Source organism: Pecten maximus, chromosome 15, assembly GCF_902652985.1.
Source record: "Pecten maximus chromosome 15, xPecMax1.1, whole genome shotgun sequence".
NCBI lineage: Eukaryota > Metazoa > Mollusca > Bivalvia > Pectinida > Pectinidae > Pecten > Pecten maximus.
The window spans coordinates 2,739,174-2,761,997 of record NC_047029.1 but is presented as its reverse complement, the minus strand read 5'-3'; the positions used below and the strand labels follow the sequence as shown (position 1 = coordinate 2,761,997).

The 22,824-nt window shown below is 35.8% G+C and overlaps 2 protein-coding genes across 2 annotated transcripts in view; one reads left to right on the top strand and one right to left on the bottom strand.

Annotated features, from left to right (window-relative positions):
• Positions 1 to 16,420, bottom strand: part of LOC117343167 (transmembrane protein 98-like) — a 40,353-nt gene extending 23,933 nt beyond the window's left edge. The window contains exon 1 of the mRNA XM_033905501.1: positions 16,321 to 16,420. The gene's annotated coding sequence lies outside the window, so the exon portion shown is untranslated. The remainder of the gene's footprint in view (positions 1 to 16,320) is intronic.
• The window catches only part of LOC117344085, a 32,668-nt gene that overhangs the window by 3,948 nt on the left and 5,896 nt on the right, over positions 1 to 22,824 (top strand). The window contains exons 2-5 of the mRNA XM_033906735.1: positions 18,173 to 18,297; positions 19,104 to 19,363; positions 20,454 to 20,628; positions 21,961 to 22,150. Coding sequence (XP_033762626.1) covers positions 18,173 to 18,297; positions 19,104 to 19,363; positions 20,454 to 20,628; positions 21,961 to 22,150 — 750 coding nt within the window. The remainder of the gene's footprint in view (positions 1 to 18,172; positions 18,298 to 19,103; positions 19,364 to 20,453; positions 20,629 to 21,960; positions 22,151 to 22,824) is intronic.

Genomic DNA, 22,824 nt, shown 5'->3' with positions numbered 1-22,824 from the left:
TAGGGGCCACAGTGGCTGAGTGGTTAAGGTGTCTCAACATTTTATCACTAGCCTCCGCCCCTGGGTCTCGAGTTCAAAACCCACATGGGGCAGTTGCCTGGTACTGACCGTAGGCTAGAGTCTTTTCTCCGGGTACTTCGGCTTTCCTACACCTCCAAAATTAAACCTGGCATGCGTATATGTCCTTAAATGACCCTGGCTATTATTAGGACTTTAACAAAACAAACCAAACCACGAACATACATACTTTGATAAACCGGTATTACTGACATTATGTGTAACTTGTGGATCTAACAACTTAACAATACATTTCTGTCAAGCACCCTGACAGGAATCGGAAAAGATGGAAATCAAACACAGGTTCTCATTATGATAATCTATGGTTCCCATCAACAATATTTTATATTATATTGTATATAAGCCAAATCTGAGCACCATCGTCAGCTGAATGAGAAATACCTTATTTCACTGGTGTACAGGATGGCTGTTATGCAAGGATGTATTGAATTAGAGATCTTACAGCCGCTTTTTTCATAATTTGCACTTTCATAAATATATATAAAAACGTGATTGTTTTTATTTAATACCATGTACAAGCCACACTGATCTACTCCTTTTACACCTACATATGATTCTGACTTCATCAGTTTACAACTGTAAGTGTAATATTGTAATTTAGCATAAAATGAGATAATGTATACATTGTACAGAAACCCATCAATCACCCGACTCTGCATAGCTTATATAATTACTGCACTGTTAGCATAATCTGCCAAATAACAATCGTGTATTGATATTTATACAACACAGCAATAGCACTTCCATTGTAAAGACTAAATAGCTGGCGCACAGCTGACTGGACACATTCAGTAAACCTTACGTGCCGACCTGGCATTTAACACGACACACTCCAAATGTTAGTAAAATGACAAGGTACAATCCATGTACATGAACTTAAAGAAGAAAACGTCTATAAATAAACTTTAATTACCGTCTGCTACGTTATATCCTGACTTGTAATCAACAGCATTAAACATCAATACTGATCATGTCATTTTGAAACTACATATATAGTTCATGGACAAGGTAAGGGACATCAGAACTAGTTTACCAAGCCTTACCGTGATCAGACATATATCAAAGTTCGCGTCCAGCACATGTTCTCTAAAACACATCTGAGGAATACTGTGAAGTATTACCTAATGTCCTCCACTGAGATTAAAGTCAAAAGTTAAAGTCGCAATGTAGAAGCCAATTAAACATGCTGGGTATTGTTAAAGCAATACATGTCCCCTATCGACCTCCGCTAAACATAGGAACAGTGACCTTGACCTTTACCCCAAAACCCTGAAACTCGAACTTGATCTGTAGCGACTCATACTGAAGTTATATACAAATTTTCATCAACATATATATACCTTGAAGTATGGCTGAGAAAAGTGTGGAAAACTGAGTGGACGGACGGACGGACAGAGAGACCGGGAGGAAACCTTATGTCCTCCACTGCCCCCCACCCCCCACCCCGATGCCATTTTCAAGTGACTTGATATACATGATTAAAGCATATTTTAGAAATGTATATATCAAGGGTAAACATTGTTGGTCAGCCTAACCAAACTTTTAAATGACAATTTCTAGATGAAAAGTTTGGCGTTTATAATGACTTTGACTGCCATATTAAACAATGACACAAGAAAAAGCCAAATAAAATGAGGAGGAAAACATTTAGACAAAATGTACATAAACTGTAATATTAGAGTATTAGAGGAAAGTGGCCGGAGGTATGACAGAGGATCCAGAGAGCTAACAAGAATCCACGTACACCAGCTCAGGAAAAGTCGCCCATATAAACCGTTTCAAGGCATCCGACTAGATATCCCCCTCTCTCCTGCTGTTGAAACCATTCCTGGGAAGTTGGAAGATGTCTATGACGTCACTTCCGCTTTCAGTGACAAGTCACTGAGGATCTACCCGAACTCCCAGATGAGATGTGTCTCTTCAGGATCAGCAACACAAGCTTAAGCTAATTAGACACCTATATATAAATGCTTTGCCACTCATGATCAACTGGTAGCTCCCACAGTCCTACGATGTTGTAACTTTTTAACCATTGGAGTACCCCTCGTTTTTTTTTTTACCAAACATGGGTTTAGTTCTAAATTAAATTGCAGTGGAGTTCAACTCTGGACAAGAATGAAGAACAATTAAGTGTGTATGTGGATAACACTTCAATACAAGAGATCCCAGAGGGATCTTGGCGCCCACCATTGAATGATCTTTATAGGTTCCATGTCAGATTGATCTTTTCTCTACTTTTCCCTTCCTCTAAGTCTTACTAATCTGTGTAAATTCAGAAACAGCCCTCTAGTACTTTTCAAACAAGGGGAACCCATATATAGAATTTAAGATTTAGCGATGATGGCTGTCTGTTATTTTCGGATTGGTCCCAAAATGCAACACCAGGGACCAAGGGGAACCTACATATGAAATTTGAGAAAGATCCCCTCAGTACCTTCTCAGAAATAGCGATAACAAACTTCAATTGTCAAAATACAAGATGGCTGCCTGTTGGGCAGGTTGTTTTCTGACTGGTCTCAAAATCCAATATGCATAACTAGACACTGAGGGCAACCTACAAATGAAATTTCAGAAAGATCCCTTCAACAATTTCTGATAAATATCGATAACAAACTTCAATTGTCAAAATCCAAGATGGCTGCCTGTCGGCCATGTTGTTTTCCTATTGGTCCCAAGATGCAATTTGCAGAACTACAGACCAAGGGGAACTTACAAAAATGTTTGAGAAAGATCCCTTCAGTACTGTCTGAAAAATAGCGATAACAAACTTCAATTGTCAAAATCCAAGATGGCTGCCTGTCGGCCATGTTGTTTTCCCGATTGGTCTCAAAATGCAATATGCATAACAAGGCACCGAGGGGAACCTACATTTGAAATTTGAGAAAGATCCCTTCAGTACTTTCTGAGAAATAGCGATAACAAACTTCAATTGTCAAAATCCAAGATGGCTGCCTGTCGGCCATGTTGTTTTTCGATTGGTCTCAAAATGCAATATGCATAACTAGGCACCAAGGGGAATCTACATATGAAATTTGAGAAAGATCCCTTCAGTACTTTCTCAGAAATAGCGATAACAAACTTCAATTGTCGAAATCCAAGATGGCTGCCTGTCGGCCATGTTGTTTTCCCGATTGGTCTCAAAATGCAATATGCATAACTAGGCACCAAAGGGAATCTACATATGAAATTTGAGAAAGATCCCTTCAGTACTTTCTCAGAAATAGCGATAACAAACTTCAATTGTCAAAATCCAAGATGGCTGCCTGTCGGCCATGTTGTTTTTCGATTGGTCTCAAAATGCAATATGCATAACTAGGCACCAAGGGGAATCTACATATGAAATTTGAGAAAGATCCCTTCAGTACTTTCTCAGAAATAGCGATAACAAACTTCAATTGTCAAAATCCAAGATGGCTGCCTGTCGGCCATGTTGTTTTTCGATTGGTCTCAAAATGCAATATGCATAACTAGGCACCAAAGGGAATCTACATATGAAATTTGAGAAAGATCCCTTCAGTACTTTCTCAGAAATAGCGATAACAAACTTCAATTGTCAAAATCCAAGATGGCTGCCTGTCGGCCATGTTGTTTTCCGATTGGTCTCAAAATGCAATATGCATAACAAGGCACCGAGGGGAACCTACATTTGAAATTTGAGAAAGATCCCTTCAGTACTTTCTCAGAAATAGCGATAACAAACTTCAATTGTCAAAATCCAAGATGGCTGCCTGTCGGCCATGTTGTTTTTCGATTGGTCTCAAAATGCAATATGCATAACTAGGCACCAAGGGGAATCTACATATGAAATTTGAGAAAGATCCCTTCAGTACTTTCTCAGAATTAGCGATAACAAACTTCAATTGTCAAAATCCAAGATGGCTGCCTGTCGGCCATGTTGTTTACCAATAGGTCTCAAAATGCAATATGCATAACTAGGCACCAAGGGAAACATACATATGAAATTTGAGAAAGATCCCTTCAGTACTTTCTCAGAAATAGCGATAACAAACTTCAATTGTCAAAATCCAAGATGGCTGCCTGTCGGCCATGTTGTTTTCTGATTGGTCTCAAAATGCAATATGCATAACTAGGCACCAAGGGGAGCCTACATATGAAATTTGAGAAAGATCCCTTCAGTACTTTCTCAGAAATAGCGATAACAACCTTCAATTGTCAAAATCCAAGATGGCTGCCTGTCGGCCATGTTGTTTTCCGATTGGTCTCAAAATGCAATATGCATAACTAAGCACCAAGGGGAACCCACATATGAAATTTGAGAAAGATCCCTTCAGTACTTTCTCAGAAATAGCGATAACAACCTTCAATTGTCAAAATCCAAGATGGCTGCCTGTCGGCCATGTTGCTTTCCGATTGGTCTCAAAATGCAATATGCATAACTAGGCACCAAGGGGAGCCTACCTATGAAATTTGAGAAAGATCCCTTCGGTGCTTTCTCAGAAATAGCGATAACAAACTTCAATTGTCAAAATCCAAGATGGCTGCCTGTCGGCCATGTTGTTTTCCGATTGGTCTCAAAATGCAATATGCATAACTAGGCACCAAGGGGAACCCACATATGAAATTTGAGAAAGATCCCTTCAGTACTTTCTGAGGATTAGCGATAACAAGAATTGTTTACGGACGGACGGACGGACGGAGGGACGGACGGACGGACGGACGGACGGAGGGACGGACGACGGACCACGGACGCAGGGCGATTTGAATAGCCCACCATCTGATGATGGTGGGCTAAAAATCCAACATTAGTACATCTATAGTTATATAGTAGTAATTTGATGGCTATAAACTCACAACAAGCAGATCTAGGTAAACAAACATGTTATCAGTAACTTATCACAATGTGTAATCATACAAGTCAAGATGTGTGTAGGCCTAGGCCTGTACATCTTCCTCAGATCTCAAAATAAATTGGAAAACATTTGTTTATAATATTGACAGCAACATTGTTATAAGTATAAAGTGTTCTATTTAACTGTTCTATAAAAACCAATGAAAGAATTTGATCCACTTAGTCCTAACCTCCTACACCTGTCCTATAGAAGTTTAGCCTGAAACCTGATCCACACAACTTGACCTACTTTCATTATCATTTGTTGTCATTATAAAACCACAGAGAACCTGTACTTATATTTCAATTAACATTGAACACACTATATCTGTTGGCTAGGTTCAGGCTTGTACACCTTTTATCTTAATGAAATACCGGTAGATCAAATTTCTGTTCCTTGTCATCACAATTTTTTGTACATCAAGGTTTTCATAGATTTAAAACCTTGTCATTGTTTTTCCGTTACTGTCATGATCTAGTAATTAAATCCTATTTACATGTAGTCATATATCACTTGAAATAAATTTAAATATCTATATAAAAACCCTCTTGAGCTACAAACATCCTAATATAGTTAAACTCTAGTGAGAAGTATAGAGAGTTTTACTGCTGTGAGCTAGGTTAGAATACTGTCTATCAAAATAACTTGCTATCAATTAAGAAAAACCCATACAGTAACCATCTTTATTTTAAAACCATAAAAGGGCAGATCAAAAGCTGAAATTAAATTTTATTTATTTTACAACTTTTAACGGTGAACCAATTTATAATTTTACTTATTGCACTGTAAATATCATCCATGTTGGCATGGGCATGGAAATGGACATGGACCCAGCCATCCTAAAAACCAAACCAAGCCCAGGGACTACAGTATCTGAGGAAACCCACATAGTCAGACTGGTGATCGAACCACACACCGGCCACACTGGTGATCGAACCACACACCCGGCCACACTGGTGATCGAACCACACACCCGGCCACACTGGTGATCGAACCACACACCCATGGCCAGCCAGACTGGTGATCGAACCACACACACGGCCAGACTGGTGATCGAACCACACACCCGGCCACACTGGTGATCGAACCACACACCCATGGCCAGCCAGACTGGTGATCGAACCACACACCCGGCCACACTGGTGATCGAACCACACACCCATGGCCAGCCAGACTGGTGATCGAACCACACACCCGGCCAGACTGGTGATCGAACCACACACCCGGCCACACTGGTGATCGAACCACACACCCATGGCCAGCCAGACTGGTGATCGAACTACACACCCGGCCAGACTGGTGATCGAACCACACACCCGGCCAGACTGGTGATCGAACCACACACCCATGGCCAGCCAGACTGGTGATCGAACCACACACCCGGCCAGACTGGTGATCGAACCACACACCCGGCCAGACTGGTGATCGAACCACACACCCGGCCAGACTGGTGATCGAACCATACACCCGGCCATTTTTTGTCAGATAGGGGTATTGAACAGTAGACAATATCCACTTCACCATCTGACCACTCCAACAGGTCAGAGTTTGGTATACAATATGACATGTTAGGCAGAACTATTATAACAGACTTCCTCCTACAGAATTCAATTAACTTAAGATCCTTTCACATGAATGGTGGTGTTATTTTTTTATAACACAATATTTGGAGGGAAATCAAAATGGCCTTGCCTCATGACATGACCACAAAGTTTACATAAAATGACTCATTCTTCCTCAATGTTATTGTCAAATCGATTACAGAATTGTATACATTTGTACCTACTGAAATATCAATATTCCTAGCCTGTTCACTTCAACCCAACAAATTCAGAATATTTTTGTTCACTAAGACCTGATCATGACAGTTTCAGAATATTCCTGTTCACTGAGACCTGACAGTTTCAGAATGTTTCAGAATATTCCTGTTCACAAAGACCTGACAGTTTCAGAATATTCCTGTTCACTAAGAGCCGTTCACTAAGAGCCAAAGGTTTCAGAATATTCAAATTCCTGTTCATTAAGACCCGACAGTTTCAGAATATTCCTGTTCACTAAAAGATCCGACAGTTTCAGAATATTCCTGTTCACAAAGACCTGACAGTTTCAGAATACATATGATGTATTCCTGTAAGTGTTCACAATAAGACTAAAGCTTCCAAATATTCCTGTTCACCAAGACCCGAGTTTCAGAATATTACTGAAAAAATGATTGATATAAAAATATAACAAAAGATCCCAGTGGGATCTTGGCACCCACCATTGAATAATTTTCTGTCTGTTTTTCCCTTCACTTTCATATTTTCCTCTTGATTAATATGATATCTGATATATATATATCCCTACAGCACTTTTCAAAAAAATAATAATAACAATTCTAAGAATCCAAGATTGCCGCCTGTTGGACATTTTGTTTTCCTGATCAAAAACCTTAATGAAATTCATACAATTATATATAGCTAGGGACTTTTGGGAACATACTCATCACATTTGAGAAATATCCCTTTAGTATTTTTCAAGAAATAGCTATAACAAACTTCAATTCTAAAAATCCAAGATGGCCACCCTTCGGCCATTTTGTTTTCTGACCAAAAATCTAAATTGAAATGGCACAATCAGGGACCAGGGGGAACCTACACATGAAATTTGAGGAATATCCCTCCAGTACTTTTCAAGAAATGGCGGTAACAAGAATACAGACGGATGGACGGACGACAGACGGATGACAGACGGACAACAGACCATGGATGCAGGGCGATTCGAATAGCTAGCCCACCATCTGATGAAAATCCCTTAAATTTCTCCTACATTACTTCAGTGCTCATGCCAAAATACAACTAATCTGGCCTGGGTATTCCAACAATTTCAACCATATATGTATTGTTTTCAAAATCAGGTTATAAAATGAGACTCTAAGGAATTTGAATTTGACTAAAGCATAATTTTTATTTTGATTTAATGATTTCATTAACAAGGCCTTCTGGTCTGTACCTGTGTGAACTTAATTGTATATAGCATTATGTAGATGTTTATAATTGTCAGTAATTAATACAGTGCATATCCATGTATACTGTTTAGGTTATTAATTATTGGTTTTTATGACATGTAATTAAACATTTTCAAGCTTTTCAGAGACATTAATTTTCAAATTAATTCATTATACATAGATCATTTCAAACTATTTACACAAATTTTTCTACACAACAAAATATATGATTATAATTAAAATAAAATATCCTGACAGTTTTCCAATTGTCACTATATAATGCTACAAATAATCTTTCAACTTTAAAACAAATGGGTAAATTTAAATAACATTCAATAATTCAAAATCCCCACACACGAAGGACTAATAATAATAATGTAAAACAGTGACCTCCATTTTGATCCCTGATGGTTCAAACGAAAACCAGTGTAAGAGATCATGGTTGAGAGTAAATATAATAAATTTTAGGACAATTAGATAATTAATGATGTTGTCAGAGAGAATTTTTTATGTGAAAGGGCAATAACTCCTGCAAAAAAATAGAATATTGACGTGGGTCTGAACTCAATCTTTAATTCATTATGATAAAGCCACACACTAAGTTACGAATTGATGTGGTAAATGGTAAGGAAAAAAGACGGGAAAAGGAAAGTGCGACTGACGATGCCAACGTGTGATGACGGACAATGTCATCCAAAAGTGTCAGCCATACTTCGCAGGTGACACGAAAACATCATACATTATGCCAAAGTGTTGTGTTTATTTTAATTTATTCAATTTCACACAATTACCTCCCTTGTGGGTATGATGCGATAGAAAGATAAACATGTTTGATTGACATCACCAAAGAGAAGTTTTTAACTTTTTTAGTGATAGACTTTGTCAAAAAGAGTACACGTGGCCTTTAACAAGTCAGTTTTGGTAGACCAAGTATCGATGGTTATCAGTTTTGACAGAACAAGGATCGATGGTTGTCAGTTTTGGTAGACCAAGTATCAATGGTTATCAGTTTTGACAGAACAAGGATCGATGGTTGTCAGTTTTGGTAGACCAAGTATCGATGGTTATCAGTTTTCGTAGACCAAGTATTGATGGTTATCAGTTTTCGTAGACCAGGTATCGATGGTTATCAGTTTTCGTAGACCAAGTATCGATGGTTATCAGTTTTCGTAAACCAAGTATCGATGGTTATCAGTTTTGTAGACCAAGTATCGGTGGTTGTCAGTTTTGACAGAACAAGGATCTATGGTTGTCAGGTTTGGTAGACCAAAGATCGATGGTTGTCAGTTTTCGTAGACCAAGTATCGATGGTTTCAGTTTTGACCGACCAAGTATCGATGGTTTCAGTTTTGACAGACCAAGGATCGATGGTTGTCAGTTTTGGTAGACCAAGGATCGATGGTTGTCAGTTTTGGTAGACCAAGGATCGATGGTTGTCAGTTTTGGTAAAACAAGGATTGATGGTTGTCAGTTTTGGTAGACCAAGGATCGATGGTTGTCAGTTTTGGCAGACCAAGGATTGATGGTTGGCAGTTTTGGTAAAACAAGGATTGATGGTTGTCAGTTTTGGTAGACCAAGGATCGATTAATTGTTGTCAGTTTTGGTAGACCAAGGATTGATGGTTGTCAGTTTTGGTAAAACAAGGATCGATGGTTGTCGGTTTGGTAGACCAAGGATGAATGCTTGTCAGTTTTGGTAAACCAAGGATCGATGGTTGTCAGTTTTGGTAGACCAAGGATCGATTAATTGTTGTCAGTTTTGGTAAAACAAGGATCGATGGTTGTCAGTTTTGGTAAAACAAGGATTGATGGTTGTCAGTTTTGGTAAAACAATTAAGGATCGATGGTTGTCAGTTTTGGTAGACCAAAGATCGGTGGTTGTCAGGTTTGACAGAACAAGGATCAATGGTTGTCAGTTTTGGTAGACCAAGGATTGATGGTTGTCGGTTGGTAGACCAAGGATCGATGGTTGTCAGTTTTGGTAGACCAAGGATCGAAGTAAATTACAAGCTGGTCTTGTTCAAATAGAGTAAAAGAGTGCAAAATAAAACTATGACAGAATGACACCCAATTACAGATGTCATGTACCTGATCAGGGAATCGGGTCTTTTCAAGATGGCAGGGACAGGAGTGTGACATCCACTTTTAGCAATATGGTCTATAACATAACATTTGTTTATTCTAACCATATGCATGCACTCAGTTATATTTGCGAATTTGAAAAAAAAAATGTTTATGTTATATGGACTGCTCTTTAAAAGATTTTTAAAATTGTTGCTATATATATATTTAAACAGAGAATGTTATGGATTGATTCGAAAAAATGATGCATTTTGGGTTTCGATACAATGGCTTGTGTTAAAATTGGATATGACACAAATTTGATTCTCACATCACTTTACATCAATCAATTTTGACAAAAATCTAATTACTACGACCATTACAATACAATATCAAAAACATTGTACTAGGTGACATCATGCCGATCTGTCTAAATCTGTTACAGCATGCCGACATGAAGCCCTCCGTAGATTAGTGCTAATGGCCATATCATGTACGTTATAGGGCAGCATTGTTTGATAGAAGGTCCAGTTCTTCATAAAGCAATTAACTTGTACACAACATTTTCAATTATATCTTTTCATCTTTAAGTTTTATTTTAGAAGTACAATTCTGTTTAACCGTGACAAATTAAATGATGTTTTTTTTTTACTGTAGACCTATATATAGCTAGTACACATCTCTTCTCTCAGTAAAACTCAGGGACAACATATGAAAATTCAAGCACTTTTCAAGCACTTTATATCAGGACTTTTCAAGCACTGATCTGAAATTTAAGCACTTAATTTCAGGATTTTTCAAGCACTGATCTGAAATTCAGGCACTTTTCAAGGTCTATATACAAACTATCTCCATGGTTTTTTTTTACCTTGTCAAATTAAATGTGGGTGGTTGGGTGGCACATGTACAATGCTAACACAATTGACTTTCACCTAGGCAACTGGGGTTCGATTTCCTGATCGGATGTGAAAGGTTGTAGGGTCACCTGCCCAACCAGATGGGTTTTCTCAGGGTTTCCTCCTAAACTAATATATAAGACCCTTTGCGTTCTTTCAATCAGGCCAACAAGCATGATTAATATAATTGATATAACTTGTTTTGCAATTGTTGTAAAATAAATGAAAGTTTACATTTTAATTTAGCTAGACAGCAGTCTAACTGAGTTTACTTCATTTCATGTTTCACAGCAATTCATTTTCATTTCAGAATACAATCTATCTACTATATGTTATATACACCAGTACAAAAAAGGTGTGAGTCTATAGCTTATAGGATCACAGAGGTTATAAATTAGGGTCACAGAGGTTACAAATTTGGTATACAGTGAACTTACTACAAGCGACACGACACATTTAAATTTACAAATAAGTCACAGACTGTGCAGTGTTCTTGCTTTAATAAGTTTTCAATACAGACGGTTGATTTTAAAAAATAACCTGTTAAATATTGATAATTATTTATATGGTCCCAGTAAGTTTCTGAAGTGCCAGTATAACCAGCTTTTTACAATTACCAATTCACATTAATTCCAATTTAGGGACAAAAATGGGAAAATCAAAAAAAAAACCATCAAACCTTGTGTTATCTCAATGAGTTCATGAAAAAAACTTTGAGACATATCCGGAGTATTCAACTCAAGGTAACCAAGCACCTCTCGGAACTCATCAAATTCTTAGATCAAGTTATTTTATTATATGCAGTGTATTCAAAAAAATACTGTGCATATGATCAGCGTTCAAGATAGAATGAAATCTGACTGTAATGTGTTTCTGAATCTAAAATCATAGATTTAAATCAAATATGATCAAAATAAAAAATTTAATTCCCATTCTTGCTAATTATAAGACAAGAAGTGTTTCAAGATTGTTCTTCGTTTTGAAAGTTTAAATAGAAAATCTATGCAATAGAATGACATAGCCTTGGCTCTGTTTCATAACTACTTTCCTGTGCTTCCTTGTTTTATGCACCAGGATGTGTGAAATATACATGTACATGATACATCTTTTTTTATTTTAATACTAGTCTACACAACAGTAATTTCCAGGTTTATGTTTCTGATAACACCTGATTCATATAAGACAACCACAATATATATACATGTATGTCTAGTTTTTTTATGTTTCTATTAACATAATTGAGTAAAAACTTCAGAATTGCATTTTATTTTCTTTGCATGTCTAATTAGTAACTTTATAAAATGGATACAGGTCTTGCACATGTGATATGATTTATTACATATGAAGACCAGTGCACAGATATATATATTATAAAAATCAAGTATTGTATCCCAAACTCTTACTCTCGTAATAAGCAGGGGCATATACATTTATGTATGCATATACACATACAGAAATCACTCAGAGAAGATATATTTGTACTATAAATCTTCAACCAAATTAATAGGAAATTCTCTGGAGACTTTTGTCTAAGTATTTTAGCTGTACAATATTAATAGCATTATAAATAATTTTTTACCAAACTATATAATGTAAACGAATTACAATTTAAGATTAAATTTTAAAAATCAAGACAAAAATTATGGTGAGTTATATACAATGTATATAAATATATCCTGTTATTAGAGAATGGGGCTGATATTTATGAATCTCCATAAACAAGGCAATTTTTTACTATGTTGGTTTCAATCCTAGTATACACATGTACAGATAGCTGATTCAAGTTGAAAGTCTGATTTACATATAGAACCTATAAACATGATACATTTTTGCCAGTACACCCCAGCTATAGCTAATTAAAATTCTGATATTGAGCACTTCAAAATAAACATGCATCTGCCTGTTTAAGCACTGATCATCATTTTAACTACAAATGCTTCAGGACATTCGGTTGTCAAACTTATGGTTGGTGTTCAATCACGATGTTAAATCGTTATAGCTTGAAACAGTCTTCATTAGCCAACAAATGTATACATAAATTACTTATAATCAAAGTAAGAAGATGGATAATGTTGCTTCTCAATCTAAATGATTTTCTCTAAAGCAATTTAATATTGGGTATGAGAGTCCTGGGTACGTAGGCCAGTCCTGGGTATGTCGGTCCCATCATGGGGGATTAAAACCTTGGATAAGTACGTATACGTGCTATATAATGTATCAGAATGTATCAGTCTTGCACATGTGGATGTGATGTCATCACATCTCTGATAATATCATTAAGTTTTTGTTTATATTATTCATTATGAAATTATATTAGTTAAAAGGCATTATATTGTCAAAGAAAGGAACAGAAATTAAACTTATAAGAAAATTGCAAATCTTCCGATTTGAAGACAATTTATACGAGTGGAAATACTTTCCATAATATGAGTGACTGGCACGTGCACCAACACATCATATACCGTTAAACTATATAGTATAGTAATAAGTAAACAAATGGGTCGTTTCACCTGACACCACCTTTTTTCTATATTTTGACATCTGGCGGTCACAGTCTGATAACTCAGAGACTACCGGGAGACATTTTGACAGTTATCAAAATATATAACCGGACGTCCAATACAGACAGATCTATACTGTACTAGTAGTACAGATGGAAATTCTGTGCCTAGTTAGATAATAATATATAGCTTGAAAAAAACCAATAACATTATATTGATAACCGGTTACAAATGAAACTTTTTTATCATTATTTTACTGTATTTTCATGTGAAAATGTGTTTATTCATTGCACAATGTCATAAATTTACTGTAAAACAATCGGATGACAAACACAAATATAAAGAAAATTAAATGTGTAGTATCTACAATATTCCCTCACAAAAACATTGTCTGTTTTAACTGATACATATGCATAACTATATGTTTAATGGGAAAAAAAATATGAAAATGTTATCTTGAATATTACATGAGAAATTTGATTTTAGTAGAAAACTGGTAGGTTATTATATTATCATTAATATGTTAATAATGAGTCAGCAGAAAACAATGGTCATTATCTCCTTATAATTATTTATTTTTCTTGTTCTTATCGTAGATGATAAACATTTTTTTTTGTAAACCAATGATTTTGATAGTTATCATACCTTGTTAGAAACTTGATATTTTTTATCTTTATTAAAATATGACATTTTGTTAAAATATAGAGGATATTGAATGGTTTAATTTCCACAACATAGATTTCACGAGTATGACAGAATATCGATATTTTCACAAGTGCGAAGCACAAGGGAAAAATATTAAAATATTCTGTCATACTTGTGAAATATATGATATATATAAACGGGAAACTATTCAATTTTCTTTTTATTGAATTTCATGTACTTAAAAACAAAATTCAAAACACCAAAAAATTAATAGTGTCAAAAAGTGCGGGAATCAGTAACATAATTTATGACATAATCCCTTTGTGATGTTACTCAACATAACTTGACGGTGCTATATTGAAAGGACTGATTAACATAATTTAAGAGTTTTCTGCTGTTATCGGAGGATCTGTGCATGAATAGCTAAATATTGTCAAGTGAGTTATGTATTTTGTCAAAAACTAGTCTGAATATTTCAGAAATACAGCAAAATAACCAATTTATCTATCTTCGCTTCGTTTGGAAAAATCGTCAAGTTTCAATGAGGTGAACATACAAAGGTTCGCTCTCACTGGTCAAAAACGGAAAATGCAAAACTTTACTGCTCATCGATGCAGTGAAAATATAAGTTTTATTTAATTTGTTTGATAAATTTCTATATTTCACTGGCAAAAATAGAATAATAATTTTTATTTTTTATTAAAAATATGACATTTTTGTTAAATATTACTTTCCTATTTCTATTAAAATGTGATTTTTTGTTTTATCAATCCCAAAATTGAACATGTACAAATGGTGATATGAATTTACTCTACCATCTGATCATGATTAACCTGTAATTTTTTGGATTTATAATAAAAAAATCATATTTTAGTAAAAAATAAAAATTCTTAAAAACCCATGATCTATTGATATGTAGCAGATCTGAAAAGCTCATTTATAATGACATTTTTCTAGATTTTGGTAAATGTTTCTACTTATTTATCTCTTTGTTTAAATCTAAAGTTTATTATCAATCATTTGAGAACAATGGTTACCCAGTAAGTAAGTTTAGTCATTTGGAAGAGATTTCACGCATAGCATTTAATTATTAAGATATTTGTCATATCAGAGGAAGACTGCCAAAAACCATAATCAGATTTGCAGTCCAAGAAATATTTTTTTAAAAGGAATGATAAAAACAAACACGAATTAATGTCCATTGTCAGTTCAAATGAAATATTACTAGTGTCTGTGTTCTGAATGAAAGAGCTTAAAGATCGTGTACCAAAACATATATGTTAAGGAATATAAGAAGCAGAACCTTGTTTATTACTTACAATAAAAATAACAGCTAGTAGAAGAGACCATCATGATGTTATGTTGCCATTCTAAGAAACAGTATATAGCACATCCTGGTAGTGATAAGTGTGTCTAATCAGCACATACACGTTACAGTAAAGAAGATAATCAAGCATTGAAAATCCATTTTGTAAGCATGAAGGGGTCTTTAAGTTATAAAAAAAAAAATTTAATCTAAAAACTGTAATATTTGAAGGATTCTTTTTCAACCAAGTACAAGACACCATTTCCAAAATGTTGGTGATTCCCATGTGGAGTTAATAGTCCCAAAGAGAATTGAGGATGAGTCAAAGACTCAAATATGTAAGATGTATTATAAAGCAACTTGTTAAAGTAAAAGGATCGGGTTAGAGTATCTATTTGTACATGTAAATCTGTTATAAGCTGATCTGACAGAGCATGCTTCCTTGGCTCATGCAGTTGGTTAGAGTTATAAATTATGGGTTATCATACCAGAGACCCATGTTTCCCATGATCAGGACACTAAAAGAAATGGTTAACTGTTCTTTCACATATTAAATATAAAGGAATGTTTATATGCACAATTAATACTAGAAACTATGTCATTTGGTTTCCACCTTCTGTAACTACTGTCATAAAGTAAATACCAACTTTGCCTGCAACAGGTAGGTATGGACTCTTGGAATGCTCAAGTCATATATGACACACACTAGTCATTACACAGCTAGACAGAAAACACATAGACCTATATACCGTGCACGTGATAGCCTTTGTTTAAACAACGAAAATACGTTATTCACTTGTCTGTTCACTGGTCTGAATATGTTTACGTTACACACGTACTGATAAGTCATTTACACAGACCGAATGTCAACACAACAGTGAGCGAGTGAGGCTGGCTTTCTGATAACGGTGTCATGTGTTGTTTCTGGTATTACTACTACAGATCCCCGTGACATTGTTGTTGTAACAACTACACATTTACACACATTTGAACTTACTTTGCTGATGATAACAGTTTTCCTTCCTGGAAAATATCCACAATAAAATCACACCTGTAAACTTCCGGAAATATCACAACAACCTGTCGATATTGATTCCAATGCCGCAGGTGAATTTAGGTCACAGAAACGTTTGATTTGAACGCGATAGGTTGTGTAAATTAAGCGTTAAGATGATTAGGTGTGTATAATCTCTAAACAAAGTAAATATGTCCATATATTTATCATAAACTGGTTTGATTTGGTAATTTGTAACGGCTTAATTTACTTTAAAAGATATAATGTACTAATCTATTGACAATCAAGTGATATATACCGATTTTTATTAGGTTTTAATTATAACGAGCTACCATATTTAGAGTTTACATCATGTGACCAAGGACAATTTTTTCGTCTGCTAGGCTATCGAAGTTACAAGAAGTGGAAATTATGAAGTAGAGATAGTAATATAGGTACAAAAGACATAATACCTATTGAATGTTTAGAAGTCTTGTCCAATACATTCAATGGGATTCGTTTTGCATTGCTATCGTTTAATAGACTGTCACAAAATGTAGATTTAGTGGTGTGTTCATATGGAATAACGTTACTAACTTATTTAGCACAAGAATAACTTAATTAAATATATATCGTTTTAGCAGAGACCTATATAGGTCTCTGGTTTTAGTAAATATGTACGACTTGCAGTTTGTTCAGAAATATGAGCAATCATCAGGCCTATGCATCAACACCGCATACTATATCAGTTTTATGTATTGGATAGTTGGAGGGTCTTGGTAATCAAGAGGAACTCACTAGAAATTGATAAGTTTCCCATTTCATAAGGGAGAAGCTAGCGCAGTTTTAGCAGGCTTTATCACTTATTCTTCATCAAATATGGACAGGTGTGGTCATTAATAACACATATTTTCTAGTTCCATTGTATGTGTCTGCATAAGTTATAAAAAGTTGGATTTGGTTGTTGTTTTTTTTAACCGACAGTTCATTAAAATGACACGTTTTAGCTATGGAAACAATTATTTCAGCTGTAAAATGACAAAAACATTTTTAGATATTCATTATTAGTAACCAAAATCACTTTAAGTATTTTTTTCATTATTTGATATTTTCCAACAGGTGATATTTGGTGTGAAGAAATTTTGCCCCAGAAGATGGAGCATCACAAATATAACACCAGACATAAAAAGAAAAAGAATTTGAAGGGTAGATTCACATTGTCTTACAGTTCAACACAAAATATGTCCCTCAGGGTTTGTTATCTTGTGTTTAATGCTTTTTGAAGTTCGTGAATTAATAGAACTCCTCATGTTGTCAGGGATAACTCTGGATCTATGGGAGATTTTATGAGATTAGCAAAATTCCTATGAGATTTGTCTGTATAAAGAGGTACAATTTTGAATGTTTAATGAGATTTTTTTGAAAAACATGGGTAAAAATCCCCAAATCTCTGCCCAAAGTGATCCCTGTGTTGTGCTGTGTGTTTCATGCTAGTATTTTGTAAATACTAGTGTATGTCTTTACCCCAAGTAAATTGATACATTTTTTCACTTCAAATTCCCCTTTTACCTCTTGAAATTATTTTGAATGCATATTCACCAAACCTACAGTAAACAAATTCTGACAACACAAAATGTGATTTTTTTTATACTTTGCAGTTTTGTTTTAGTGAACAACAGGTGATGTTTCATTAAAAATCACCATTTTGTGAAAATCAATTAAAAGATAATAATGCACTTGTAGACTTTTGGAATATTTCAAAATCAGATTATTTAAAGGAAAATTAGTCAATACTTTGTTTTTCTCTTTTTTTTTAACTTTAAAGGTATATCAGCATAAATATTTCTGATTATAGATCAAAATGATGCAAAAGTTGAAGAAATGGAAAAGATGAGCCAGGATTTGTTCGATGACACTATGACTTTATCTCAGGAAACTACAAAATCACAGAAAGCACAGCGAGACCAGCTTGAAAAACAGGTTCTCTCTAGTCTCAAATATATTACTTTGACCTTCAATGTCTATTGAATCATACAATGGAATGTCCCTCAATTTTCAAACATGTCAGTGTACACTTTGACCTTCAATGTATGGTGAATTTTTAGACAGATGCTCTCATATCAACATTGTATTTATATGCCTGTCATATTTTGATGGGAGTATTTTGGTACATGACAAGGTCTTGTGGTTGTCAACTTTTTGTCCTGAAATCTACTCTCAGTTTTAAGCTGCTTTTTAAAAACATTTGTTGGTTAATAATCAAACATTTAAATGTGTTTTGAAAGAGTTGCTATAAAGTAGCATTTTGATTGATATGCCACTTTGGTATGGGATGGATATTGTTTTGTCCCATGCTATCTTGTTTTACAATGTCTTCATCATCCTTTAAGTTTAACTGAACATACATGATTATGATGATGATGATGATGAATTTACTAATGTGTCCAATAAGTTGAAGAACTTATAGATTAAAAAGAATTTATATATTGCATGGGTTAATCTAGGATTTGGTAAATAGTACTCATTATGAAATTTAGGGGAAATGAAGGACCGCAGTGTCTTGAATTATTCCTTAAATCTGAACATTTTACAGCTATCTTACATATTTCATCAAAATTTGGGGGATTTCTCCTGCTTTTGAGAATTTTCCCCTGTTTTACGGGATTTTTCTTGATGGGGAATTGGTTTTTCTTCAAAGGGGAAACACCATCAGTGGGGAATACTACCTAATTTCGGTAATAAAAATGGCCTAGATTAACCTCTGTAATTGATATATATTTGTACAGATCACAGACTTTACTTGGGTACAGTGTGATGATATTGACTGCCAGAAATGGAGACGTTTACCTGTTAGTGAGTGTGAGGATCTCGGTCAAAAACAGTGGTACTGCCACATGGGGACTGACCCTAAGTACAACAGTTGTGGAGTTCCAGAGGAGGACCACCGAGCCTATGATAAGCTGGCACGAAAACTGGGGCTCAATTATGTTATGTCTCAGTTGGCTGAAGGTACCCTGGTCTGGGCCAAGATGATGGGCTACTGCAGGTAGAATATATACATCTATATATAATATACATCTGGAGTTTCTAGGGTTAGGACACCTCCATTTAAAAGTTTCTTGAGAAGAAGCCAAGTTCACAACTTTCTAATTATTTTATCACTATCAGGAATCCTTCTCTCTAGCAAGTATCGACTGTATGTGTTTACTTTCTACAATAATTATTTTATCATATCAGGAATTCTTTATCTTGCTGGCAAATATCAGCTGTAAGTCTTCACTTTCTATATTGGGAATTCTGTGTTAGCTAGAAATTTTTCTACTGGAACAAGTTTTGGCCACCATTAGTACAGCATGTAGAGGTTTTGCTCAGATTTATTACCTTGGGTCCAAATTGTGGAATTATACTGTGCTACATGATCAGCCAAGATCAAGGTCACGGTTTTAATTTCCTCTCGATAGCAAAAATTGCATTTTATTTTGAAGAGATTTAAATGCCTCATATTATAACATTGAGGTCACATGATAAAAGGTAAAGGTCATGCAAACTAACTGATCCATTCCCTTACTACATTGGTTTATGGTCAGAGGTCAAGGTCATGAGATCACAAGTGATATCTTCCTAACAGCAATAATATCAAAGTCAAATGTGAAACTTTGCAAAAACTAACTGATCCCTTCCCTAATATTTTTTTGAATTACTGCATTGGTTTATGTTCAGAGGTCAAGAGATATCTTCATAACTTTATTAATTTTATTAAGAACATTGAGAATATGTAAAGGTAAAGGTATTGGACATCAGATTTGGTGGTCAAATTCTGCATGCCTTTTAAGTGAATAATTTTGTTAAATGAAAAATGACATTGATATTGAAAGCAAGCAATGTTTTTTCTGCTGTTTTTAAACTGACTTCTGCACAAAGATCCATATGAGATCACTTGTACTTAGGTTAAACTAGCCGATTTTTCCCTTAACAAACTTTAATATGGAGAAAGAATTGTTATTTTACTAAAATAGTATCATCATCTGCTATAAGGTAGGCCTTGGAAAGAATAAAGGAAAAGTTGTAGGGTACATATTATTTGATTAATATGTAGAATTACTGTTGAAGTTTTTTTGTTTTTTTTTCATTTTCAGATGGCCGGCTCTTATAACAAAGGACCCAGCTTGTAGTATGTCTTGTGAGTGGGACAATAGAGGCGAACCTCAGGTCTACCATGTGGAGTACCTTGGGACAAAACACAGCCACGGCTGGATCAGAGCTGACAAATTGACCCGTTATGGCCATAAGGAGGAAGATAACCCACAAAAGGTAAGAAAACAGGTCCATCTACATCTGAAACATCTGAGTTAGGGAAACCAATAAAAATGGCAGGCAAGCTAGATAAATTGAATAATGTTAAGAGTATAAAGAAAAACAAAGGTAAGAATAACTAAAGAGAGGGACCAGTTATGCCGTTTAAAGGTGATTTATTCTTTATAGTCTAATACAGTCTACCCTCTTTATACCACCACCTTTTGTCCACAGCGATTTGGCGATAGGCAAGGATGGCAGTATTACCGGGTGGCAATAGGTCGAGAGATATTTTGGCAGTAGGCGAGGGTGGCAGTATAATCGGGTGGTGATAGGTCGAGGGAGCACTGTATATTTTGGCGGTGGCGGAGGGTGGCAATAGATCCAGGGAGCAATGTATATTTTGGCGGTGGGGGAGGGTGGCAATAGGTCTAGGGAGCAATGTATATTTTGGTGGTGGGGGAGGGTTGCAATAGGTCTAGGGAGCAATGTATATTTTGGCGGTGGGTAGGGTGGCAATAGGTCCAGGGAGCAATGTATATTTTGGCGGTGGGGTAGGGTGGCAATAGGTCGAGGGAGCAATGTATATTTTGGCGATAGGTGAGGGTGGCAATAGGTCTAGGGAGCAATGTATATTTTGGCGGTGGGTAGGGTGGCAATAGGTCGAGGGAGCACTGTATATTTTGGCGGTGGGGGAGAGTGGCAATAGGTCTAGGGAGCAATGTATATTTTGGCGAAGGACGAGGGTGGCAGTATAATCAGGTGGTGATAGGTCGAGGGAGCACTGTATATTTTGGCGGTAGGCGAGGGTGGCAATAGGTTGAGAGAGCACTATATCTTGGTGGCAGGTGGTGGTTGTTGTATTATCGAGTGGTGATAGGTCAAGGGAGCAGTGTATATTTTGCCGGTAGGCGAGGGTGGCAGTATTATCGGATGGCAATATAGGTTTAGGGAGCATTGTATATTTTGGTGGGAGACGAGGGTGGCGATATTATCGGGTTGTGATAGGTCGAGGGAGCATTGTATACTTAATTCCTCTCTTCTATACAGTGTACTATTTTGAGAGTTGTTTCAACTGGCCCATTGATGCATGATTCTTGAGCTATGGTGCCTAGCACTTGTGCTTAAATGTCACTGAGGACAAGCAAACATTTCATTACAAAATTAACATTATGAAACAATGGTTAATATGCTGTTTACGCTGGTGATTTATCATAGAAGGTAAGTAAGAAAATCCTTACAGGCTCTCGTATTTAGGGGAAACTTTGAGATGAAGATAGAAATGGCTGCTATATTTTTAGTATCAATTTATGCTTTATGCCGAGTTACGTACATGTTTATTGAGAACAGAGGAAGTGCAGGACTAAACAGATGGCACTCACCATGGCTAATAATAAGATACAGAGGAGGAAATACCACAAAGTGCCAGTCGACCTCGCCATTATGGAGGCAGATGATTTACTCCGCCTGAATGAAGACCAAAGGTTGGCCCTGTGTACATTTAAGTTAATCAAAAAATTGGAGGAGGAAAAACAAACAGGTATTTTATGGCAATATGTGATTGATATTACCCTATTAACCATAACTTGATCTGCTGGTTTTACTTCTTGTGTAGTTATAAGTTGTAAGTTAGTATGTAAATATTACATGTTACCTCCAACTGCATGATCAAAAGGGACTACTAATATGGGACAAGTCCTTCAGAGGCAGGGTTTGATGATATGGCCTCGATTTTGGGGTACTGGAAAAAAAACACTTCTTAGTTGTAATATTGAGAAACCTACTTTCTTTTTTTTGTGGTGAGGGTGGGGGTAGGGGAGATAGATCAAGTTGGTTGGAGTTTCTCAAAAGGAGCTCCTTGTCAGCATAATGTATCTTTACTCCTATAACATAAGAGGCAGCTGGTCGGCTCTTTTTCTATCGGATATGATTTTGCCGACTGTGACACGGCGCCTGTCAAAAGTATCTCGCCGTGTAAAACCTCTAACATTGTTGGAGTAAATGTATCTTATAATTGAGAAGTCCTCTGTTGCCATGTTTTTCATAATATATTATATTCAGCCATAATTCAACTTACAATTTGGTATCATTGATTGACAGGACAGGGCAGCAAGCTTGTATAATTGTCATGACTATGGTTGAGGATATCCATGGATAGAAGAAATACATAATACTTGTCTATGTCAGACTGTAAAAGCTGACTTGCTGTTTAGA